General features: G+C 46.0%; 1 protein-coding gene across 1 annotated transcript in view; it reads left to right on the top strand.

Moving 5' to 3' along the window:
• The window catches only part of LOC121007870, a 38,078-nt gene extending 29,521 nt beyond the window's left edge, over nt 1–8,557 (top strand). The window contains exons 4-6 of the mRNA XM_040440127.1: nt 1,411–1,525; nt 4,877–4,950; nt 7,799–8,557. Of these exons, the coding sequence (XP_040296061.1) occupies nt 1,411–1,525; nt 4,877–4,950; nt 7,799–8,127 (518 nt within the window). The 3' untranslated portion in view covers nt 8,128–8,557. The remainder of the gene's footprint in view (nt 1–1,410; nt 1,526–4,876; nt 4,951–7,798) is intronic.
• Nucleotides 8,558–26,502: the final 17,945 nt, after the last annotated feature.

The raw sequence follows: 26,502 nt of genomic DNA, 5'->3' as shown, positions 1-26,502 counted from the left end.
TAACTGATCAACACTGGGGGATTGCTATACGCTGAAGATTTGCTATACTCCGCTGGCTTTACTACTAGCTCTTGTAAGAGCTGTTCCTGTCTCTGGTTTTAGGAGAGGCTAACCCACTGGAGCCTGGAGCCTTGTCGTAGGTCCAGGGTGGGTAGGAGACGGTGAGACCTCAACCAAGCTTTGGCGGTTCGTGGGGTCTGCAGTGCGTACGGTGTCAAGTGGAGTGCTTGGAGTCCTCGGAAAGCACTAGGAGCATCTATCGACGGAGGTACCCGGTCGGGGTGCTAGGAGATCCGTTACAGAGCCTGTAGAGGGCAAAGCTGCTAAAAAGGTCTTATACAATGTCATGCACTTGGCAGCTTGTCCTGAAAACTCTTGCAGTGTACTCAAGTTGTGTGCAGTAGGTGTTTCTGGGTGATGTAGTGCAATATACATTAACCTGGTACAGCTGACTCTCTGCAAGGGCAGGTATAGGTAGAAATAGTTCGTGACGCCAGTGCCAAGTAAACGGTGGCACGCCGTTTGCGGATGCAGGAATAAATTGAGGAAACGTAGTCTTAAAACAGAACTCCAACTTTAGTAGTTTTGCAAGCAGAGACAATATAGGAAATGCAGTTCCTAAGCATACAGTCGATTTTGCAATTCGGTCGATGCAGGCAATTCAGTACAGCAGGGTAATTACAGAGTGTTGAACACAGGACTTGCAGCAAAGGAGCTTGCACTCTAACTCTGTCTGATCCTGGAATGTAGCAATTCTTCACCAAGGCCCATTAACCTAAGTCTGGCTTTATATCCTTGATTATGGCTTAAATAAGTACCTCCTCTGTCTTTCTTAGTACCTCTGACTCTTCTGATCTTTACCTCTGTCTCTCTCAGCTTCTGAATGGTTCCTCAGGCTCTTAGTCTAAGATATTCCTGCTTCTGCATATGGGAATTCAGGAGGGAATCTTCTCCTGAACAACAGGCTTCAGGCCTGGACTTGTCTCGGACATTGTCTAATCTCCAACTGTAGATTACAGACACTAGACTCCGTCTGCCTTGCACTTCCCTGTCTGGCCTTATATAAACTAGGGCTCTCTAGCTCCCTCTATGGACTAGAAGCTGGAATGACACCCCTGCAGGCCTGTACATGCAAGTTTCACAGTAACAGGGAAACACATAACATTACATTACATGACACTCTATAAAACTGACATATACCAACTCCTCCATAACTAAGGAGGGACGACAGCACACCAAGTGACACTTTGGTAGTGACGGGTACTACAGTTCCCGTACACTACACTCTGCTATAGGTTTAGGTACAATTTAAGGAAAATATTTATCAGGCTTATATTTCAGTTAAGTGAATGGTCTGGGGTTTTCTCTCATGGTCCATAACTTTCATTTCAGATTTATGTTTTCTTGTAGGCTCCTTACGAGAAGTCACCTGGGAAAAAGACAACCTGGAGGTGACTTTAGAACAGCTTCCACACAAGTACACAGATCGTCCCAAAGATTTTATTTTACCCGTGTTGGTCTACAGGTATTATACATCCTCCCACGTGTCACATCATAGTTATGTGGATCTCTGTAGTAATGCTGTGGTCATAGATATTACAATCCTTCATGATGATCCTACTGTGAATGTGCGGGATCTGGAAAGACTGGAATTATTAACGATGCTTGTGGTGAGTGATCCAACCACATTCAACCTAAAATACCAATCAAATATTCACCATCCTCAGTGCTAAGGCCCCTTTCACACGGGCGAGTTTTCCGCGCGGATGCGATACGTGAGTTGAACGCATTGCACCCGCACTGAATCCGGACCCATTCATTTCTATGGGGCTGTTCACATGAGCGGTGATTTTCACGCATCACTTGTGCGTTGCGTGAAAATCGCAGCATGCTTTATATTCTATTTTTCACGCAACGCAGGCCCCATAGAAGTGAATGGGGCTGCGCGAAAATCGCAAGCATCCGCAAGCAAGTGCGGATGCGGTGCGATTTTCACGCACGGTTGCTAGGAGACGATCGGGATGGGGACCCGATCATTATTATTTTCCCTTACAACATGGTTATAAGGGAAAATAATAGCATACTGAATACAGAATGTATAGTACAATAGGGCTGGAGGGGTTAAAAAAAAAAAATATATAATTTAACTCACCTTTATCCACTTGATCGCGCAGCCCGGCATCTCTTCTGTCCATGGTGATGGATCATGTGATGACCGGAGTGACGTCACCACAGGTCCTTTTCCTGCACACAGCTAAGATAAAGACAGAAGCAGATGCGATCAAGTGGATTAAGGTGAGTTAAATTATTATTATTATTTTTTTTAACCCCTCCAGCGCTATTTTACTATGCATTCTGTATTCAGAATGCTATTATTTTCCCTTATAACCATGTTATAAGGGAAAATAATACAATCTACAGAACACCGATCCCAAGCCCGAACTTCTGTGAAGAAGCAAGTGCAAAACGCATTACAATGTTTTGCACTCGCGCATAAAAATCGCACATTTTCCCGCAACGCCCGTGTGAAAGAGGCCTAAGGTTTTTATGCAAAGGTTTAACCAAGCCTAGTTTGGCCTAAAAGGGGATATCAAGGATAACCAATCAATATCAGATCGGCGGAGGTCCGACACTCTTCACCCCCACGATCAGTGGTTTTGGGGTATCTCCGCTGCTAGAAGTTAGCGACAAAACTACATCGTTCCATCCATTGTGCACTGGACGGAGCTGGTAACTGCAGTGCATTTCAGTGTATAGTTCTGGAGCTCCCCCGAAACAGCAAATCGGATCCAAAACAATCTGATGCTTTACAGTATTTTGTAGTCATAATTTTTTCTTGCATTGACGTAGCTGTACAGGGAGTGCAGAATTATTACGCAAGTTGTATTTTTGAGGATTAATTTTATTATTGAACAAGAACCATGCTCTAAATGAACCCAAAAAACTCATTAATATCAAAGCTGAATATTTTTGGAAGTAGTTTTTAGTTTGTTTTTAGTTTTAGCTATTTTAGGGGGATATCTGTGTGTGCAGGTGACTATTACTGTGCATAATTATTAGGCAACTTAACAAAAAACAAATATATACCCATTTCAATTATTTATTTTTACCAGTGAAACCAATATAACATCTCAACATTCACAAATATACATTTCTGACATTCAAAAACAAAACAAAAACAAATCAGTGACCAATATAGCCACCTTTCTTTGCAAGGACACTCAAAAGCCTGCCATCCATGGATTCTGTCAGTGTTTTGATCTGTTCACCATCAACATTGCGTGCAGCAGCAACCACAGCCTCCCAGACACTGTTCAGAGAGGTGTACTGTTTTCCCTCCTTGTAAATCTCACATTTGATGATGGACCACAGGTTCTCAATGGGGTTCAGATCAGGTGAACAAGGAGGCCATGTCATTAGATTTTCTTCTTTTATACCCTTTCTTGCCAGCCACGCTGTGGAGTACTTGGACGCGTGTGATGGAGCATTGTCCTGCATGAAAATCATGTTTTTCTTGAAGGATGCAGACTTCTTCCTGTACCACTGCTTGAAGAAGGTGTCTTCCAGAAACTGGCAGTAGGACTGGGAGTTGAGCTTGACTCCATCCTCAACCCGAAAAGGCCCCACAAGCTCATCTTTGATGATACCAGCCCAAACCAGTACTCCACCTCCACCTTGCTGGCGTCTGAGTCGGACTGGAGCTCTCTGCCCTTTACCAATCCAGCCATGGGCCCATCAAGACTCACTCTCATTTCATCAGTCCATAAAACCTTAGAAAAATCAGTCTTGAGATATTTCTTGGCCCAGTCTTGACGTTTCAGCTTGTGTGTCTTGTTCAGTGGTGGTCATCTTTCAGCCTTTCTTACCTTGGCCATGTCTCTGAGTATTGCACACCTTGTGCTTTTGGGCACTCCAGTGATGTTGCAGCTCTGAAATATGGCCAAACTGGTGGCAAGTGGCATCTTGGCAGCTGCACGCTTGACTTTTCTCAGTTCATGGGCAGTTATTTTGCGCCTTGGTTTTTCCACACGCTTCTTGCGACCCTGTTGACTATTTTGAATGAAACGCTTGATTGTTCGATGATCACGCTTCAGAAGCTTTGCAATTTTAAGAGTGCTGCATCCCTCTGCAAGATATCTCACTATTTTTGACTTTTCTGAGCCTGTCAAGTCCTTCTTTTGACCCATTTTGCCAAAGGAAAGGCCTAATAATTATGCACACCTAATATAGGGTGTTGATGTCATTAGACCACACCCCTTCTCATTACAGAGATGCACATCACCTAATATGCTTAATTGGTAGTAGGCTTTCGAGCCTATACAGCTTGGAGTAAGACAACATGCATAAAGAGGATGATGTGGTCAAAATACTCATTTGCCTAATAATTCTGTACAGGGTGTATAAGGGGTGGAGGTTTTTGCAGGATGACTTGTATATTCAGTGGCACCATATTGGGGTACGTGCTTAACTTTTATGAAATGTTTCTGGCGGATAGAAATAAAATGCAATTCCACTTTTTTTTTTTTGCATGTTGAGCATTTCGCCACTCATCTACGGATCCTGTTCACTTAACTCCTAAGTTGCCGTGGTAAACTGCCACATCCACTGATCCTGGACCTGCATACACGCTGACTGTCGGCCAGACAAAAACCATTGAGAATGCCTTTATTATGTCCATTGCTGGTAGTTTCATTAGTGAAAAGTCCTGAAGGCCCAACTTAAAGGGAGTTTGTCATGGACTTTTCACTGAGCAATGGACATAATAAAGCCATTCTCAGCATACCTGTATATCGTTTTGGTTGTCAACGATTGTCCAGGAAACGCTCATCAGTGTTGTATGAATGACATTTATTTTTTATTTTTTTTTGTGTTTCAGCGCCATCTCTGCCCTGGGCGAAGCTGATATGGCCAATATGGAAAAACTGATTACAAATACCTTCAGGGTCACAGGTTTGTTAAAATCCTTCAGCTTTCGTATAAATTAGTTTTGCAAATAAAGCAACTCCAATAAGAATATATAAGGGATATAAAAAGTCTACACAACCCCGTATTTGTGTCCTCTATATATACAGTGGATATAAAAAGTCTACACGCCCCTGTTAAAATGTCAGGTTTCTGTGCTGTAAAAAAATGAGACAAAGATAAATCATTTCAGAATTTTTTTCCACCTTTATTGTGACCTATAAACTGTACAACTCAATAGAAAAACAAACTGAAATCTTTTAGGTAGAGGAAAAAAAACTAAAATAATGTGGTTGCATAAGTGTGCACACCCTCTTATAACTGGGGATGCAGCTGTGTTCAGAATTAATCAATCACATTCAGAATCCTGTTAAATAGCAGTCGGCATACACCGGCCATCATGTAAAGTGCCTCTGATTAACTCCAAATAAAGCTCAGCTGCTCTAGTTGGTCTTTCCTGACGTTTTCTTAGTCACATCCCACAGCAGAAGCCGTGGTCCACAGAGAGCTTCCAAAGCATCAGAGGGATCTCATTGTTAGAAGGTATCAGTCAGGAGAAGGGGACAAAAGAATTTCCAAGGCATTAGATCTACCATGGAACACAGTGGAGACCGTCATCATCAAGTGGAGAAAATACGGCACAACAGTGACATCACCAAGAACTGGACGTCCCTCCAAAACTGATGAAAAGACGAGAAGAAAACTGGTCTGGGAGGCTACCAAGAGGCCTACAGCAACATTAAAGGAGCTGTAGGAATATCTGGCAAGTCCTGGCCGTGTGGTCCATGTGACAACAATCTCCCATATTCTTCATATATCTGGGTTATGGGGTAGAGTGGCAAGACGAAAGCCTTTTCTTACCAAGAAAAACATCCAGGCCAGGCTACATTTTGCAAAAACACATCTGAAGTCTCCCAAAAGCATGTGGGAAAAGGTGTTATGGTCTGATGAAACCAAGGTGGAACTTTTTGGCCATAATTCAAAAAGATATGTTTAGTGCAAAAACAACACTGCACATCACCAGAAGAACCCCATCCCCACAGTGAAGCATGGTGGTGGCAGCATCATGCCAAGGGGCTGTTCTTCTTCAGCTGGAACTGGGGCCTTAGTTAAGCTAGAGGGAATTCTGAACAGTTCCAAATACCAGTCAATATTGGCCCAAAACCTTCAGGCTTCTGCTAGAAAGCTGAACATGAAGAGGAACTTCATCTTTCAGCATGACAACGACCCAAAGCATCCATCCAAATCAACCAAGGAATGGCTTCACCTGAAGAAGATTACAGTTTTGGAATGGCCCAGCCAGAGCCCAGACCTGAATCCGATTGAAAGTCTGTGGGGTGATCTGAAGAGGGCCGTGCACAGGAGATGCCCTCGCAATCTGACAGATTTGGAGTGTTTTTGCAAAGAAGAGTCAAAATGTGCCATGCTGATAGACTCATACCCAAAAAGACTGAGTGCTGTAATAAAATCAAAGTATAAGTTTAAGGGTGTGCACACTTTTGCAACCATATTATTTTATTTTTATATTTTTTTCTTCCCTCCACCTAAAAGATTTCAGTTTGTTTTTCAATTGAGTTGTACAGTTTATAGGTCACATTAAAGGTGGGAAAAGTTCTGAAATGATTTATCTTTGTCTCATTTTTTTTACATCACAGAAACCTGACATTTTAACAGGGGTGTGTAGACTTTTTATATCCACTGTATAAGGGATTTGCTATTTATGCCAAGATTGGCTATAAGGGTACGTGCATCCGGGGCAAACAAGCAGCAATTTACAGCACCAGTAATGTGGACGAGATTCTGAGAAATCCACAAGCTGCAAAAAAAATCTGCAACGTAAATTAAAATATGTACAATAAATAATATAAATATATACGGTATGTCTTTTTATATTAATAAATTTGTCTTATCTTCTCTTATGTTATGAATATGGAGTTTATAATTTTGCACCATTAGGCCTCATGCACAGGGCCGCCGGACGTGTGCACCACGCATCACGGATGCGGACCCATTCACTTGAATGGGCCCGCAATTCCGGAGATGCGGAATGGAGTCACGGAACGGAACACCGGAAGCACTACGGAGTGCTTCCGTGGTGTTTCTTTCCGTTGTTCCGCACCGCAAATAAATATGACATGTCATATTTTTTGGCGGTGCGGACAGACCACGGACCCATTCAAGTTGAATGGGTCCGGCCAGCTGCACGGATGTTGCCCGTGCATTGGGTACCACAATTGCGGTCTCCAATGCACGGCCGCACAACGGCCTTATTTTTGAATCACCTTTTATTGTATATACTTAGTGTGACAGCTCAGGCCAGGTTCACATAGGGCACTTTTTATGTTTTTGATGCTTTCCTGATCAAAAACAAAGACACAAGCTAGCCATACACATTGCAGAGGTGTCGGCACAGCTACAGCTTCTGACCCCTCTACACATGCATGCTCGGCTGTATCCTAAATGGGGCAGAAATGAGAAGGCTGCTGCTAGGCCCCCAGGGGGAAAGCTGCCGCCAGGCCCCTCGCAGAAAGCTGCCGCCAGGCTCCCTGCAGAAAGCTGCCGCCAGGCTCCCTGCAGAAAGCTGCCGCCAGGCTCCCTGCAGAAAGCTGCCGCCAGGCTCCATGCAGAAAGCTGCCGCCAGGCTCCTTACAGAAAGCTGCCGCCAGGCTCCTTACAGAAAGCTGCCGCCAGGCTCCTTACAGAAAGCTGCCGCCAGGCTCCTTACAGAAAGCTGCCGCCAGGCTCCTTACAGAAAGCTGCCGCCAGGCAGTAAGGTCTGAGCTGTGCAGAGGGACACTCGAATCATTGATCATAACTGTATTCTGAAATCAAACAGGAATTCACCCGATTGTTGTGATCACCAAATGCAGCTCGGACAAGATTGAAGAGGTCAAGAAGAAGTTCGGAAACCTTGGGGTGATGAAGAGAATCTGCCTGGAGAACTACACCGAGAACAACTTCGAGCGAACGGAGGAAAAAGACCAAAAGATTCTGGAATTTGTCAACATGTGCATCCAAGAGGCCGAGCGAGGCCTAAAGATGAGGCAGAATGAGGATCCGCAGACCAGATTCATCACCCAGGCGATTCAACAAGTGAAACTGGAGTCTGACATCTTGAGGAAAAAGATAATACCTCCCCGAAAAAAAAAATTTTGGTTATTTTAGTTTTTTGACATGTAAAAATCTCCATTTTTGGTGTCATTTTTAAGTTGGTTTCACACAAGGTTTTCACCTTTTTTTTTTTCCTACCCGCATTTTCAAAATTGTGTTAACATACCCTTAGGAGTTTTGCTTCTTTTGGCACTTTTTTTGCACAAGTTTTTCTTTTTTTTGTGAAGAAAGTGCCAGCTCCAAACGTCGGTTTAAAGTCAATGGGAAATATGAAATGCATTTTTTTTTTTTACCTACCGACATTTTTCTCCCCATCTTGGGGGTGCATTTTGTCTATGGCTTTAAAAAAAAATTGCAAGTTAAAGCAACGTCATTTCTGCAGTCATTTTTCCATTCCTCTATGGGGGGAAAGTGTCTAATGCCTTAATCAAAAATTCCATTCCATTAAAATAAAAAAATAAAATAAAAAATGCATGATGAATGCCCAAAAAAAGATTTTTTTTTTAAATTTTTTAATTTTTTTTTAGAGGCAAGTAAAAGGCCCTTGCAAATTTGTGTTTGAAAGGGGCCTAATAGGGTACAGTATCAAAGAAATGAACTAAACCCCTGCGACTCTGGCCCACAATCCTCCACAAGAGAACGCGGACGAGAACCTCATGTTCATTTGTAAAAAATTCTGCTTAGCAGCAAAAGATGCCTTTACACTGCCGGAAGTGCACACCATGGGGGCCACTCATTAGGACTGCCTACGCCAGTTTTTGGCATAAAAAGTTGTACGGCCCCATTTTTCTCATGTTCAACTTTTTAAAAGCCTGTGTGCCTCTTTTTATGTTAGGCAGCTGTGTGGGGGTGTGACAGGGGACGGCCATCAGCCTCAGCAAATTCACTAACATTTACAGATTTGTTAGGGGGAGTTCACATCACCGTTTTCATTCTCTCTTGGGCAGAGAAGTGGCAGATGAGGTTTAACACTGACAAATGTAAGGTCATGCACATGGGAAGGAATAATGCAAGTCACCCGTACATACTAAATGGTAAAACACTGGGTAAGGGCTCATCCACATGACCGTATGTATTTTGCGGTCCACAAAACACGGATCCGCAAAAAATACAGATGAGGTCCATGTGCATTCCGTATTTTGCTGAATGGAACAGCCGGCCCCTAATAGAACAGTCCTAACCTTGTCCGTAATGCGGACAATAATAGGACATGTTCTGTTTTTTTTTTCAAAATGGACACACGGAGTAATTTCCCTTTTTATTTTTGCGGACCCATTGAAACAAATGGTTCTGGATACTGTATGCAAAAAAAACGGAACGGACATGGAAAGAAAATACGTTTGTGTGCATGGAAAAGGACTTAGGAATTTTAGCGACCAGCAAACTAAGCTGTAGAAACCAGTGTCAGGCAGCTGCTGCCAAGGCCAATACGATAATGGGTTGCATCAAAAGGGGAGTAGATGCCCGTGATAAGAACATAGTCCTACCACTTTACATATCATTAGTCAGACCACACATGGAGGACTGTGTACACAGACATAGAAGAGGATTCTTTACGGTAAGAGCAGTGAGACTATGGAGCTCTCTGCCTGAGGAGGTGGTGATGGTGAGTACAATAAAGGAATTCAAGAGGGGCCTGGATGTATTTCTGGAGTGTAATAATATTACAGGTTAGGCTGAGTTCACATCACCGTTTTAGCTTTCTGTTCTTCTGATCCGTCAGAAGAAGAGAAAAAAAAAATGAAACACCCCTTTAAATAACGTATACATTAGCATTAGCAGTGGATTCTGGCAGTAGCATAGCGTAGGGGGGGGAGGGCATTGCCCTGGGCGCAAAATTTTAGGGGGCGCCAGCAGGGCCGCACCGCCAATTAGGCAAAGTGAGGCGATCGCCCCAGGCAGCGCGGCCCTGCTCACAAGTGGGGGGAGGCGGCAGGGCACAGGGAGATGAGCGCTTCCATTGTGGCTGTGCTGTAGGGCAGGGGAGGGAGAGGCGTGTCCCTTCCCCGTTCCTCTGATAGTGTCTAGTCACTAGTGCCTGCAGCCTATCAGAGGCTGGTTCAGGCAGCGCGATGACGTCATCCAGATAGTATCCAGATACCCTGGATGTAAGAGGTATGAGGCGCTGTATTACCCTGGATATAAGAGGTATGAGGCGCTGTATTACCCTGGATATAAGAGGTATGAGGCGCTGTATTACCCTGGATGTAAGAGGTATGAGGCGCTGTAATACCCTAGATGTAAGAGGTATGGGGCGCTGTATTACACTGGATGTAAGAGGTATGGGGCGCTGTATTACTCTGGATGTAAGAGGTATGAGGCGCTGTATTACCCTGGATGTAAGAGGTATGGGGCGCTGTATTACTCTGGATGTAAGAGGTATGGGGCGCTGTATTACCCTGGATGTAAGAGGTATGGGGCGCTGTATTACTCTGGATGTAAGAGGTATGGAGCTGTATTACACTGGATGTAAGAGGTATGAGGCGCTGTATTACACTGGATGTAAGAGGTATGAGGCGCTGTATTACCCTGGATGTAAGAGGTATGAGGCGCTGTATTACCCTAGATGTAAGAGGTATGGGGCGCTGTATTACACTGGATGTAAGAGGTATGGGGCGCTGTATTACCCTGGATGTAAGAGGTATGGGGCGCTGTATTACACTGGATGTAAGAGGTATGAGGCGCTGTATTACACTGGATGTAAGAGGTATGGGGCGCTGTATTACTCTGGATGTAAGAGGTATGAGGCGCTGTATTACCCTGGATGTAAGAGGTATGGGGCGCTGTATTACTCTGGATGTAAGAGGTATGGAGCTGTATTACACTGGATGTAAGAGGTATGAGGCGCTGTATTACACTGGATGTAAGAGGTATGAGGCGCTGTATTACCCTGGATGTAAGAGGTATGAGGCGCTGTATTACCCTAGATGTAAGAGGTATGGGGCGCTGTATTACACTGGATGTAAGAGGTATGGGGCGCTGTATTACCCTGGATGTAAGAGGTATGGGGCGCTGTATTACACTGGATGTAAGAGGTATGGGGCGCTGTATTACCCTGGATGTAAGAGGTATGAGGCGCTGTATCACCCTGGATATCAGAGGTATGAGGCGCTGTATCACCCTGGATGTAAGAGGTATGAGGCGCTGTATTACCCTGGATGTAAGAGGTATGAGGCGCTGTATTACCCTAGATGTAAGAGGTATGAGGCGCTGTATTACCCTGGATGTAAGAGGTATGGGGCGCTGTATTACCCTGGATGTAAGAGGTATGAGGCGCTGTATTACCCTAGATGTAAGAGGTATGGGGCGCTGTATTACACTGGATGTAAGAGGTATGGGGCGCTGTATTACACTGGATGTAAGAGGTATGAGGCGCTGTATTACCCTGGATGTAAGAGGTATGAGGCGCTGTATTACCCTGTATGTAAGAGGTATGAGGCGCTGTATTACCCTGGATGTAAGAGGTATGAGGCGCTGTATTACCCTGGATGTAAGAGGCGCTGTATTACCCTGGATGTAAGAGGTATGAGGCGCTGTATGACCCTGGATGTAAGAGGTATGAGGCGCTGTATTACCCTGGATGTAAGAGGTATGGGGCGCTGTATTACACTGGATGTAAGAGGTATGAGGTGCTGTATTACCCTGGATGTAAGAGGTATGGGGCGCTGTATTACCCTGGATGTAAGAGGTATGGGGCGCTGTATTACCCTGGATGTAAGAGGTATGAGGCGCTGTATCACCCTGGATGTAAGAGGTATGGGGTGCTGTATTACCCTGGATATAAGAGGTATGAGGCGCTGTATTACCCTGGATGTAAGAGGTATGGGGCGCTGTATTACACTGGATGTAAGAGGTATGGGGCGCTGTATTACCCTGTATGTAAGAGGTATGGGGCGCTGTATTACCCTGGATGTAAGAGGTATGAGGCGCTGTATTACCCTGGATGTAAGAGGTATGGGGCGCTGTATTACGCTGGATGTAAGAGGTATGGGGCGCTGTATTACACTGGATGTAAGAGGTATGGGGCGCTGTATTACCCTGGATGTAAGAGGTATGAGGCGCTGTATTACCCTGGATGTAAGAGGTATGAGGCGCTGTATTACCCTGGATGTAAGAGGTATGAGGCGCTGTATTACCCTGGATGTAAGAGGTATGAGGCGCTGTATTACCCTAGATGTAAGAGGTATGAGGCGCTGTATTACCCTGGATGTAAGAGGTATGAGGCGCTGTATTACCCTAGATGTAAGAGGTATGAGGCGCTGTATTACCCTAGATGTAAGAGGTATGAGGCGCTGTATTACCCTGGATGTAAGAGGTATGGGGCGCTGTATTACGCTGGATGTAAGAGGTATGAGGCGCTGTATTACACTGGATGTAAGAGGTATGGGGCGCTGTATTACCCTGGATGTAAGAGGTATGAGGCGCTGTATTACCCTGGATGTAAGAGGTATGAGGCGCTGTATTACCCTGGATGTAAGAGGTATGAGGCGCTGTATTACCCTGGATGTAAGAGGTATGAGGCGCTGTATTACCCTAGATGTAAGAGGTATGAGGCGCTGTATTACCCTGGATGTAAGAGGTATGAGGCGCTGTATTACCCTAGATGTAAGAGGTATGAGGCGCTGTATTACCCTGGATGTAAGAGGTATGAGGCGCTGTATTACCCTAGATGTTCTGTAGTGATGGGAGGGGATATAGAATTTGGCCCACACTGTAACAGCCCGGCCCCAGACTTCAGGTCACACTGTGCGTGTTCATTATCTGTACACAGACAGTTATCACTGTGTTATCTGAGGTGTTACATAGGACTGCAGGTGATATCTACTACATTATCTGTAAAAAAAAAAAGGGGGGGCGTGGCCACAGGTTGGGGGGGGGGGGGCGCAATACTTGGCTTGCCCTGGGTGCTGGCAACCCACGCCACTGGATTCTGGTACATAAAATACGCATCGTATACGGATTATAAATACACTTTTGTGAAAAAGGTAATTTGGTGATAGAAGTATCCAGATACAGGTATCAAAAAAATTACTGTTAGGAGTAGGCACCCCTCTCTTTACATTCAAGAGTACATGCATACGGAGTACATTCCGTTTTTTTTGTGGACCAATTTAAATGAATGGTTCCGTATACGGAACGCAAAAAACGGCCCACAAAACGAAAAAAAAAAACAGTAGTGTGTAAGAGGCCTTAGTCCGTAATGTTTCAAATCTTAAAATTCTGTCTAGGATTAAGAGAACGAGAAGACATGACTCTTGATGGTGTTGGAGTATTCCTCAGATCAAAACCGCCATGTAAGAGGTATGGGGCGCTGTATTACCCTGGATGTAAGAGGTATGGGGCGCCGTATTACCCTGGATGTAAGAGGTATGAGGTGCTGTATTACCCTGGATGTAAGAGGTATGGGGCGCTGTATTACCCTGGATGTAAGAGGTATGAGGTGCTGTATTACCCTGGATGTAAGAGGTATGAGGCGCCGTATTACCCTGGATGTAAGAGGTATGGGGCGCTGTATTACCCTGGATGTAAGAGGTATGGGGCGCTGTATTACCCTGGATGTAAGAGGTATGAGGCGCTGTATTACCCTAGATGTAAGAGGTATGGGGCGCTGTATTACACTGGATGTAAGAGGTATGGGGCGCTGTATTACCCTGGATGTAAGAGGTATGAGGTGCTGTATTACCCTGGATGTAAGAGGTATGAGGTGCTGTATTACCCTGGATGTAAGAGCTATGGGGCGCTGTATTACCCTGGATGTAAGAGGTATGGGGCGCTGTATTACCCTGGATGTAAGAGGTATGAGGTGCTGTATTACCCTGGATGTAAGGGGTATGAGGCGCTGTATTACCCTGGATGTAAGAGGTATGGGGCGCTGTATTACCCTAGATGTTCTGTAGTGATGGGAGGGGATATAGAATTTGGCCCACACTGTAACAGCCATACAGCGCTGGACACAGGCTGGAAGAGGCTGCATCACATCGCTGCCATGGAGGTAAGTATAAGTGTTTATTTTTTATATGGGACAATGCTGGCTACTGGCACATGATTTGGGGGGCCATCTATGGGGGGCACTTGTTACTGGCACATGATTGGGGGGCATCTATGGGGGGCACTTCTCACTGGCACATGATTGGAGGGAACTTCTTACTGGCACATGATTGGGGGGCATCTACTGAGGCCACAAATAAGGAGTATTTTATATGGGGGGCTCTGTATAGGGGCATTTTATCCTGGGACAAATCAGGGTGGGTACTATGGGGAAGGGGAGAGAGGAGTACTATGGGGTCATCTACGGGGGCACTAAGAAGGGGTATTTAATACTTGCAAATTATGGGGGAAACTGAGGGCATCTACTGGGGCACGATATATGGGGCATTTTATACTGGTACATTATGGGGAGCACTAGGATGAAGGGGGGAGGAGCACTATGGGGCATTTACTGGGGGCACTATATAGGGGTATTTTATATTGGCACTATGGGGACATTAGCTCAACTGAGGGGCATTGAAATGGGGTATTTTTGCACTGTCACATTATAAGGAGAATTATTACTACTGGGGGGCATTATGGTGGGCTTTGTTACTACTGGGGGTCTATGGGGAACATGACTACTAGTATGGGCACTATGGGAGCATTATTACTTCTGGGGCACAGTGGGGACATGTTGGGAGCACTAGTACTGTGGGGGCACCTTGGCGCAGTATCAGCTTACCACAATCATTTTTGGGGGACGTTTTGTTTACACTATTAGTGTCGGGGGCACTATTTGCTGGGCGCAGTTACTTTAGGGCACTGTGTGCCAATAATTATTGGAGGGCACTATCTGCATGGTACTACTATTATCAGGGGGGTTATCTGTTTCTGCAGTATAATATTGGGGGGCACGGTGGCACAGTATTGGGGGTGGTAGGATGATTTGTCCAGAAGACAGGAGGATGATGGAAAAGTAGTAAACTAAGATTTTTTTTGTCAAACTGCAGAGACGAGAAATAGCAGAAAAATGGCGGTCTGGTCTGAAAGGAGAAGACGAGGAAAGAGAACGTCTACATCAGAGAGATGTCACTGGATGTAAGAGGTATGAGGCGCTGTATTACACTGGATGTAAGAGGTATGAGGCGCTGTATTACCCTGGATGTAAGAGGTATGAGGCGCTGTATTACCCTGGATATAAGAGGTATGAGGCGCTGTATCACCCTGGATGTAAGAGGTATGAGGCGCTGTATCACCCTGGATGTAAGAGGTATGAGGTGCTGTATTACCCTGGATATAAGAGGTATGAGGCGCTGTATTACCCTGGATATAAGAGGTATGAGGCGCTGTATCACCCTGGATGTAAGAGGTATGAGGCGCTGTATCACCCTGGATGTCAGAGGTATGAGGCGCTGTATTACCCTGGATGTAAGAGGTATGGGGCGCTGTATTACCCTGGATGTAAGAGGTATGAGGCGCTGTATTACCCTGGATGTAAGAGGTATGAGGCGCTGTATTACCCTGGATGTAAGAGGTATGAGGCGCTGTATTACCCTAGATGTAAGAGGTATGGGGCGCTGTATTACCCTAGATGTAAGAGGTATGGGGCGCTGTATTACACTGGATGTAAGAGGTATGAGGCGCTGTATTACCCTGGATGTAAGAGGTATGAGGCGCTGTATTACCCTAGATGTAAGAGGTATGAGGCGCTGTATTACCCTAGATGTAAGAGGTATGGGGCGCTGTATTACCCTGGATGTAAGAGGTATGAGGCGCTGTATTACCCTGGATGTAAGAGGTATGGGGCGCTGTATTACACTGGATGTAAGAGGTATGAGGCGCTGTATTACCCTGGATGTAAGAGGTATGAGGCGCTGTATTACCCTGGATGTAAGAGGTATGAGGCGCTGTATTACCCTAGATGTTCTGTAGTGATGGGAGGGGATATAGAATTTGGCCCACACTGTAACAGCCCGGCCCCAGACTTCAGGTCACACTGTGCGTGTTCATTATCTGTACACAGACAGTTATCACTGTGTTATCTGAGGTGTTACATAGGACTGCAGGTGATATCTACTACATTATCTGTAAAAAAAAAAAGGGGGGGCGTGGCCACAGGTTGGGGGGGGGGGGCGCAATACTTGGCTTGCCCTGGGTGCTGGCAACCCACGCCACTGGATTCTGGTACATAAAATACGCATCGTATACGGATTATAAATACACTTTTGTGAAAAAGGTAATTTGGTGATAGAAGTATCCAGATACAGGTATCAAAAAAATTACTGTTAGGAGTAGGCACCCCTCTCTTTACATTCAAGAGTACATGCATACGGAGTACATTCCGTTTTTTTTGTGGACCAATTTAAATGAATGGTTCCGTATACGGAACGCAAAAAACGGCCCACAAAACGAAAAAAAAAAACAGTAGTGTGTAAGAGGCCTTAGTCCGTAATGTTTCAAATCTTAAAATTCTGTCTAGGATTAAGAGAACGAGAAGACATGACTCTTGATGGTGTTGGAGTATTCCTCAGATCAAAACCGCCATGTAAGAGGTATGGGGCGCTGTATTACCCTGGATGTAAGAGGTATGGGGCGCCGTATTACCCTGGATGTAAGAGGTATGAGGTGCTGTATTACCCTGGATGTAAGAGGTATGGGGCGCTGTATTACCCTGGATGTAAGAGGTATGAGGTGCTGTATTACCCTGGATGTAAGAGGTATGGGGCGCTGTATTACCCTGGATGTAAGAGGTATGAGGCGCTGTATTACCCTGGATGTAAGAGGTATGAGGCGCTGTATTACCCTGGATGTAAGAGGTATGAGGCGCTGTATTACTCTGTATGTAAGAGGTATGGGGTGCCGTATTACCCTGGATGTAAGAGGTATGGGGCGCTGTATTACCCTGGATGTAAGAGGTATGAGGTGCTGTATTACCCTGGATGTAAGAGGTATGAGGTGCTGTATTACCCTGGATGTAAGAGGTATGGGGCGCTGTATTACCCTGGATGTAAGAGGTATGGGGCGCCGTATTACCCTGGATGTAAGAGGTATGAGGTGCTGTATTACCCTGGATGTAAGAGGTATGGGGCGCCGTATTACCCTGGATGTAAGAGGTATGAGGTGCTGTATTACCCTGGATGTAAGAGGTATGGGGCGCTGTATTACCCTGGATGTAAGAGGTATGAGGTGCTGTATTACCCTGGATGTAAGAGGTATGGGGCGCTGTATTACCCTGGATGTAAGAGGTATGGGGCGCTGTATTACCCTGGATGTAAGAGGTATGAGGTGCTGTATTACCCTGGATGTAAGAGGTATGAGGTGCTGTATTACCCTGGATGTAAGAGGTATGGGGCGCTGTATTACCCTGGATGTAAGAGGTATGGGGCGCTGTATTACCCTGGATGTAAGAGGTATGGGGCGCTGTATTACCCTAGATGTTCTGTAGTGATGGGAGGGGATATAGAATTTGGCCCACACTGTAACAGCCATACAGCGCGGGACACAGGCTGGAAGAGGCTGCATCACATCGCTGCCATGGAGGTAAGTATAAGTGTTTATTTTTTATATGGGACAATGCTGGCTACTGGCACATGATTTGGGGGGCCATCTATGGGGGGCACTTGTTACTGGCACATGATTGGGGGGCATCTATGGGGGGCACTTCTCACTGGCACATGATTGGAGGGAACTTCTTACTGGCACATGATTGGGGGGCATCTACTGAGGCCACAAATAAGGAGTATTTTATATGGGGGGCTCTGTATAGGGGCATTTTATCCTGGGACAAATCAGGGTGGGTACTATGGGGAAGGGGAGAGAGGAGTACTATGGGGTCATCTACGGGGGCACTAAGAAGGGGTATTTAATACTTGCAAATTATGGGGGAAACTGAGGGCATCTACTGGGGCACGATATATGGGGCATTTTATACTGGTACATTATGGGGAGCACTAGGATGAAGGGGGGAGGAGCACTATGGGGCATTTACTGGGGGCACTATATAGGGGTATTTTATATTGGCACTATGGGGACATTAGCTCAACTGAGGGGCATTGAAATGGGGTATTTTTGCACTGTCACATTATAAGGAGAATTATTACTACTGGGGGGCATTATGGTGGGCTTTGTTACTACTGGGGGTCTATGGGGAACATGACTACTAGTATGGGCACTATGGGAGCATTATTACTTCTGGGGCACAGTGGGGACATGTTGGGAGCACTAGTACTGTGGGGGCACCTTGGCGCAGTATCAGCTTACCACAATCATTTTTGGGGGACGTTTTGTTTACACTATTAGTGTCGGGGGCACTATTTGCTGGGCGCAGTTACTTTAGGGCACTGTGTGCCAATAATTATTGGAGGGCACTATCTGCATGGTACTACTATTATCAGGGGGGTTATCTGTTTCTGCAGTATAATATTGGGGGGCACGGTGGCACAGTATTGGGGGTGGTAGGATGATTTGTCCAGAAGACAGGAGGATGATGGAAAAGTAGTAAACTAAGATTTTTTTTGTCAAACTGCAGAGACGAGAAATAGCAGAAAAATGGCGGTCTGGTCTGAAAGGAGAAGACGAGGAAAGAGAACGTCTACATCAGAGAGATGTCACTGGATGTAAGAGGTATGAGGCGCTGTATTACCCTGGATGTAAGAGGTATGAGGCGCTGTATTACCCTGGATATAAGAGGTATGAGGCGCTGTATCACCCTGGATGTAAGAGGTATGAGGCGCTGTATCACCCTGGATGTAAGAGGTAAGGGGTGCTGTATTACCCTGGATATAAGAGGTATGAGGCGCTGTATTACCCTGGATATAAGAGGTATGAGGCGCTGTATCACCCTGGAGGTAAGAGGTATGAGGCGCTGTATCACCCTGGATGTCAGAGGTATGAGGCGCTGTATTACCCTGGATGTAAGAGGTATGGGGCGCTGTATTACCCTGGATGTAAGAGGTATGAGGCGCTGTATTACCCTGGATGTAAGAGGTATGAGGCGCTGTATTACCCTGGATGTAAGAGGTATGAGGCGCTGTATTACCCTAGATGTAAGAGGTATGGGGCGCTGTATTACCCTAGATGTAAGAGGTATGGGGCGCTGTATTACACTGGATGTAAGAGGTATGAGGCGCTGTATTACCCTGGATGTAAGAGGTATGAGGCGCTGTATTACCCTAGATGTAAGAGGTATGAGGCGCTGTATTACCCTAGATGTTCTGTAGTGATGGGAGGGGATATAGAATTTGGCCCACACTGTAACAGCCCGGCCCCAGACTTCAGGTCACACTGTGCGTGTTCATTATCTGTACACAGACAGTTATCACTGTGTTATCTGAGGTGTTACATAGGACTGCAGGTGATATCTACTACATTATCTGTAAAAAAAAAAAGGGGGGGCGTGGCCACAGGTTGGGGGGGGGGGGGGGCAATACTTGGCTTGCCCTGGGTGCTGGCAACCCACGCCACTGGATTCTGGTACATAAAATACGCATCGTATACGGATTATAAATACACTTTTGTGAAAAAGGTAATTTGGTGATAGAAGTATCCAGATACAGGTATCAAAAAAATTACTGTTAGGAGTAGGCACCCCTCTCTTTACATTCAAGAGTACATGCATACGGAGTACATTCCGTTTTTTTTGTGGACCAATTTAAATGAATGGTTCCGTATACGGAACGCAAAAAACGGCCCACAAAACGAAAAAAAAAAACAGTAGTGTGTAAGAGGCCTTAGTCCGTAATGTTTCAAATCTTAAAATTCTGTCTAGGATTAAGAGAACGAGAAGACATGACTCTTGATGGTGTTGGAGTATTCCTCAGATCAAAACCGCCATGTAAGAGGTATGGGGCGCTGTATTACCCTGGATGTAAGAGGTATGGGGCGCCGTATTACCCTGGATGTAAGAGGTATGAGGTGCTGTATTACCCTGGATGTAAGAGGTATGGGGCGCTGTATTACCCTGGATGTAAGAGGTATGAGGTGCTGTATTACCCTGGATGTAAGAGGTATGGGGCGCTGTATTACCCTGGATGTAAGAGGTATGGGGCGCTGTATTACCCTGGATGTAAGAGGTATGAGGTGCTGTATTACCCTGGATGTAAGAGGTATGAGGTGCTGTATTACCCTGGATGTAAGAGGTATGGGGCGCTGTATTACCCTGGATGTAAGAGGTATGAGGTGCTGTATTACCCTGGATGTAAGAGGTATGGGGCGCTGTATTACCCTGGATGTAAGAGGTATGGGGCGCTGTATTACCCTGGATGTAAGAGGTATGGGGCGCTGTATTACACTGGATGTAAGAGGTATGGGGCGCTGTATTACCCTGGATGTAAGAGGTATGGGGCGCTGTATTACCCTGGATGTAAGAGGTATGGGGCGCTGTATTACACTGGATGTAAGAGGTATGGGGCGCTGTATTACCCTGGATGTAAGAGGTATGGGGCGCTGTATTACCCTGGATGTAAGAGGTATGGGGCGCTGTATTACCCTGGATGTAAGAGGTATGAGGCGCTGTATTACCCTGGATGTAAGAGGTATGGGGCGCTGTATTACCCTAGATGTTCTGTAGTGATGGGAGGGGATATAGAATTTGGCCCACACTGTAACAGCCATACAGCGCTGGACACAGGCTGGAAGAGGCTGCATCACATCGCTGCCATGGAGGTAAGTATAAGTGTTTATTTTTTATATGGGACAATGCTGGCTACTGGCACATGATTTGGGGGGCCATCTATGGGGGGCACTTGTTACTGGCACATGATTGGGGGGCATCTATGGGGGGCACTTCTCACTGGCACATGATTGGAGGGAACTTCTTACTGGCACATGATTGGGGGGCATCTACTGAGGCCACAAATAAGGAGTATTTTATATGGGGGGCTCTGTATAGGGGCATTTTATCCTGGGACAAATCAGGGTGGGTACTATGGGGAAGGGGAGAGAGGAGTACTATGGGGTCATCTACGGGGGCACTAAGAAGGGGTATTTAATACTTGCAAATTATGGGGGAAACTGAGGGCATCTACTGGGGCACGATATATGGGGCATTTTATACTGGTACATTATGGGGAGCACTAGGATGAAGGGGGGAGGAGCACTATGGGGCATTTACTGGGGGCACTATATAGGGGTATTTTATATTGGCACTATGGGGACATTAGCTCAACTGAGGGGCATTGAAATGGGGTATTTTTGCACTGTCACATTATAAGGAGAATTATTACTACTGGGGGGCATTATGGTGGGCTTTGTTACTACTGGGGGTCTATGGGGAACATGACTACTAGTATGGGCACTATGGGAGCATTATTACTTCTGGGGCACAGTGGGGACATGTTTGGAGCACTAGTACTGTGGGGGCACCTTGGCGCAGTATCAGCTTACCACAATCATTTTTGGGGGACGTTTTGTTTACACTATTAGTGTCGGGGGCACTGTTTGCTGGGCGCAGTTACTTTAGGGCACTGTGTGCCAATAATTATTGGAGGGCACTATCTGCATGGTACTACTATTATCAGGGGGGTTATCTGTTTCTGCAGTATAATATTGGGGGGCACGGTGGCACAGTATTGGGGGTGGTAGGATGATTTGTCCAGAAGATGGGAGGATGATTGAAAAGTAGTAAACTAAGATTTTTTTTGTCAAACTGCAGAGACGAGAAATAGCAGAAAAATGGTGTCTGGTCTGAAAGGAGAAGACGAGGAAAGAGAACGTCTACATCAGAGAGATGTCACTGGATGTAAGAAGTATGAGGCGCTGTATTACCCTGGATGTAAGAGGTATGAGGCGCTGTATTACCCTGGATATAAGAGGTATGAGGCGCTGTATCACCCTGGATGTAAGAGGTATGAGGCGCTGTATCACCCTGGATGTAAGAGGTATGAGGCGCTGTATCACCCTGGATGTAAGAGGTATGGGGTGCTGTATTACCCTGGATATAAGAGGTATGAGGCGCTGTATTACCCTGGATATAAGAGGTATGAGGCGCTGTATCACCCTGGATGTAAGAGGTATGAGGCGCTGTATCACCCTGGATGTCAGAGGTATGAGGCGCTGTATTACCCTGGATGTAAGAGGTATGGGGCGCTGTATTACCCTGGATGTAAGAGGTATGAGGCGCTGTATTACCCTGGATGTAAGAGGTATGAGGCGCTGTATTACCCTGGATGTAAGAGGTATGAGGCGCTGTATTACCCTGGATGTAAGAGGTATGAGGCGCTGTATTACCCTGGATGTAAGAGGTATGAGGCGCTGTATTACCCTGGATGTAAGAGGTATGAGGCGCTGTATTACCCTGGATGTAAGAGGTATGAGGCGCTGTATTACCCTGGATATAAGAGGTATGAGGCGCTGTATCACCCTGGATGTAAGAGGTATGGGGCGCTGTATTACCCTGGATGTAAGAGGTATGAGGCGCTGTATTACCCTGGATATAAGAGGTATGAGGCGCTGTATCACCCTGGATGTAAGAGGTATGAGGCGCTGTATCACCCTGGATGTAAGAGGTATGGGGTGCTGTATTACCCTGGATATAAGAGGTATGAGGCGCTGTATTACCCTGGATATAAGAGGTATGAGGCGCTGTATCACCCTGGATGTAAGAGGTATGAGGCGCTGTATCACCCTGGATGTCAGAGGTATGAGGCGCTGTATTACCCTGGATGTAAGAGGTATGGGGCGCTGTATTACCCTGGATGTAAGAGGTATGAGGCGCTGTATTACCCTGGATGTAAGAGGTATGAGGCGCTGTATTACCCTGGATGTAAGAGGTATGAGGCGCTGTATTACCCTAGATGTAAGAGGTATGGGGCGCTGTATTACCCTAGATGTAAGAGGTATGGGGCGCTGTATTACACTGGATGTAAGAGGTATGAGGCGCTGTATCACCCTGGATGTAAGAGGTATGAGGCGCTGTATCACCCTGGATGTAAGAGGTATGGGGTGCTGTATTACCCTGGATATAAGAGGTATGAGGCGCTGTATTACCCTGGATATAAGAGGTATGAGGCGCTGTATCACCCTGGATGTAAGAGGTATGAGGCGCTGTATCACCCTGGATGTCAGAGGTATGAGGCGCTGTATTACCCTGGATGTAAGAGGTATGGGGCGCTGTATTACCCTGGATGTAAGAGGTATGAGGCGCTGTATTACCCTGGATGTAAGAGGTATGAGGCGCTGTATTACCCTGGATGTAAGAGGTATGAGGCGCTGTATTACCCTAGATGTAAGAGGTATGGGGCGCTGTATTACCCTAGATGTAAGAGGTATGGGGCGCTGTATTACACTGGATGTAAGAGGTATGAGGCGCTGTATTACCCTGGATGTAAGAGGTATGAGGCGCTGTATTACCCTAGATGTAAGAGGTATGAGGCGCTGTATTACCCTAGATGTTCTGTAGTGATGGGAGGGGATATAGAATTTGGCCCACACTGTAACAGCCCGGCCCCAGACTTCAGGTCACACTGTGCGTGTTCATTATCTGTACACAGACAGTTATCACTGTGTTATCTGAGGTGTTACATAGGACTGCAGGTGATATCTACTACATTATCTGTAAAAAAAAAAAAGGGGGGGCGTGGCCACAGGTTGGGGGGGGGGGGGGGCGCAATACTTGGCTTGCCCTGGGTGCTGGCAACCCACGCCACTACATTCTGGTACATAAAATACGCATCGTATACGGATTATAAATACACTTTTGTGAAAAAGGTAATTTGGTGATAGAAGTATCCAGATACAGGTATCAAAAAAATTACTGTTAGGAGTAGGCACCCCTCTCTTTACATTCAAGAGTACATGCATACGGAGTACATTCCGTTTTTTTTGTGGACCAATTTAAATGAATGGTTCCGTATACGGAACGCAAAAAACGGCCCACAAAACGAAAAAAAAAAACAGTAGTGTGTAAGAGGCCTTAGTCCGTAATGTTTCAAATCTTAAAATTCTGTCTAGGATTAAGAGAACGAGAAGACATGACTCTTGATGGTGTTGGAGTATTCCTCAGATCAAAACCGCCATGTAAGAGGTATGAGGTGCTGTATTACCCTGGATGTAAGAGGTATGGGGCGCTGTATTACCCTGGATGTAAGAGGTATGGGGCGCTGTATTACCCTGGATGTAAGAGGTATGAGGCGCTGTATTACCCTGGATGTAAGAGGTATGGGGCGCTGTATTACCCTGGATGTAAGAGGTATGAGGCGCTGTATTACCCTGGATGTAAGAGGTATGGGGCGCTGTATTACCCTGGATGTAAGAGGTATGGGGCGCTGTATTACCCTGGATGTAAGAGGTATGAGGCGCTGTATTACCCTAGATGTAAGAGGTATGGGGCGCTGTATTACACTGGATGTAAGAGGTATGGGGCGCTGTATTACCCTGGATGTAAGAGGTATGAGGTGCTGTATTACCCTGGATGTAAGAGGTATGAGGTGCTGTATTACCCTGGATGTAAGAGGTATGGGGCGCTGTATTACCCTGGATGTAAGAGGTATGAGGTGCTGTATTACCCTGGATGTAAGAGGTATGGGGCGCTGTATTACCCTGGATGTAAGAGGTATGGGGCGCTGTATTACCCTGGATGTAAGAGGTATGGGGCGCTGTATTACACTGGATGTAAGAGGTATGGGGCGCTGTATTACCCTGGATGTAAGAGGTATGGGGCGCTGTATTACCCTGGATGTAAGAGGTATGGGGCGCTGTATTACACTGGATGTAAGAGGTATGGGGCGCTGTATTACCCTGGATGTAAGAGGTATGGGGCGCTGTATTACCCTGGATGTAAGAGGTATGGGGCGCTGTATTACCCTGGATGTAAGAGGTATGAGGCGCTGTATTACCCTGGATGTAAGAGGTATGGGGCGCTGTATTACCCTAGATGTTCTGTAGTGATGGGAGGGGATATAGAATTTGGCCCACACTGTAACAGCCATACAGCGCGGGACACAGGCTGGAAGAGGCTGCATCACATCGCTGCCATGGAGGTAAGTATAAGTGTTTATTTTTTATATGGGACAATGCTGGCTACTGGCACATGATTTGGGGGGCATCTATGGGGGGCACTTGTTACTGGCACATGATTGGGGGGCATCTATGGGGGGCACTTCTCACTGGCACATGATTGGAGGGAACTTCTTACTGGCACATGATTGGGGGGCATCTACTGAGGCCACAAATAAGGAGTATTTTATATGGGGGGCTCTGTATAGGGGCATTTTATCCTGGGACAAATCAGGGTGGGTACTATGGGGAAGGGGAGAGAGGAGTACTATGGGGTCATCTACGGGGGCACTAAGAAGGGGTATTTAATACTTGCAAATTATGGGGGAAACTGAGGGCATCTACTGGGGCACGATATATGGGGCATTTTATACTGGTACATTATGGGGAGCACTAGGATGAAGGGGGGAGGAGCACTATGGGGCATTTACTGGGGGCACTATATAGGGGTATTTTATATTGGCACTATGGGGACATTAGCTCAACTGAGGGGCATTGAAATGGGGTATTTTTGCACTGTCACATTATAAGGAGAATTATTACTACTGGGGGGCATTATGGTGGGCTTTGTTACTACTGGGGGTCTATGGGGAACATGACTACTAGTATGGGCACTATGGGAGCATTATTACTTCTGGGGCACAGTGGGGACATGTTGGGAGCACTAGTACTGTGGGGGCACCTTGGCGCAGTATCAGCTTACCACAATCATTTTTGGGGGACGTTTTGTTTACACTATTAGTGTCGGGGGCACTATTTGCTGGGCGCAGTTACTTTAGGGCACTGTGTGCCAGTAATTATTGGAGGGCACTATCTGCATGGTACTACTATTATCAGGGGGGTTATCTGTTTCTGCAGTATAATATTGGGGGGCACGGTGGCACAGTATTGGGGGTGGTAGGATGATTTGTCCAGAAGACAGGAGGATGATGGAAAAGTAGTAAACTAAGATTTTTTTTGTCAAACTGCAGAGACGAGAAATAGCAGAAAAATGGCGGTCTGGTCTGAAAGGAGAAGACGAGGAAAGAGAACGTCTACATCAGAGAGATGTCACTGGATGTAAGAGGTATGAGGCGCTGTATTACCCTGGATGTAAGAGGTATGAGGCGCTGTATTACCCTGGATATAAGAGGTATGAGGCGCTGTATCACCCTGGATGTAAGAGGTATGAGGCGCTGTATCACCCTGGATGTAAGAGGTATGGGGTGCTGTATTACCCTGGATATAAGAGGTATGAGGCGCTTTATTACCCTGGATATAAGAGGTATGAGGCGCTGTATCACCCTGGATGTAAGAGGTATGAGGCGCTGTATCACCCTGGATGTCAGAGGTATGAGGCGCTGTATTACCCTGAATGTAAGAGGTATGGGGCGCCGTATTACCCTGGATGTAAGAGGTATAAGACGCTGTATTACCCTGGATGTAAGAGGTATGGGGTGCTGTATTACCCTGGATGTAAGAGGTATG

The sequence above is a fragment of the Bufo bufo genome, chromosome 7 (assembly GCF_905171765.1).
Source record: "Bufo bufo chromosome 7, aBufBuf1.1, whole genome shotgun sequence".
Lineage (NCBI taxonomy): Eukaryota > Metazoa > Chordata > Amphibia > Anura > Bufonidae > Bufo > Bufo bufo.
This window is presented reverse-complemented; position numbering and strand designations above follow the sequence as displayed.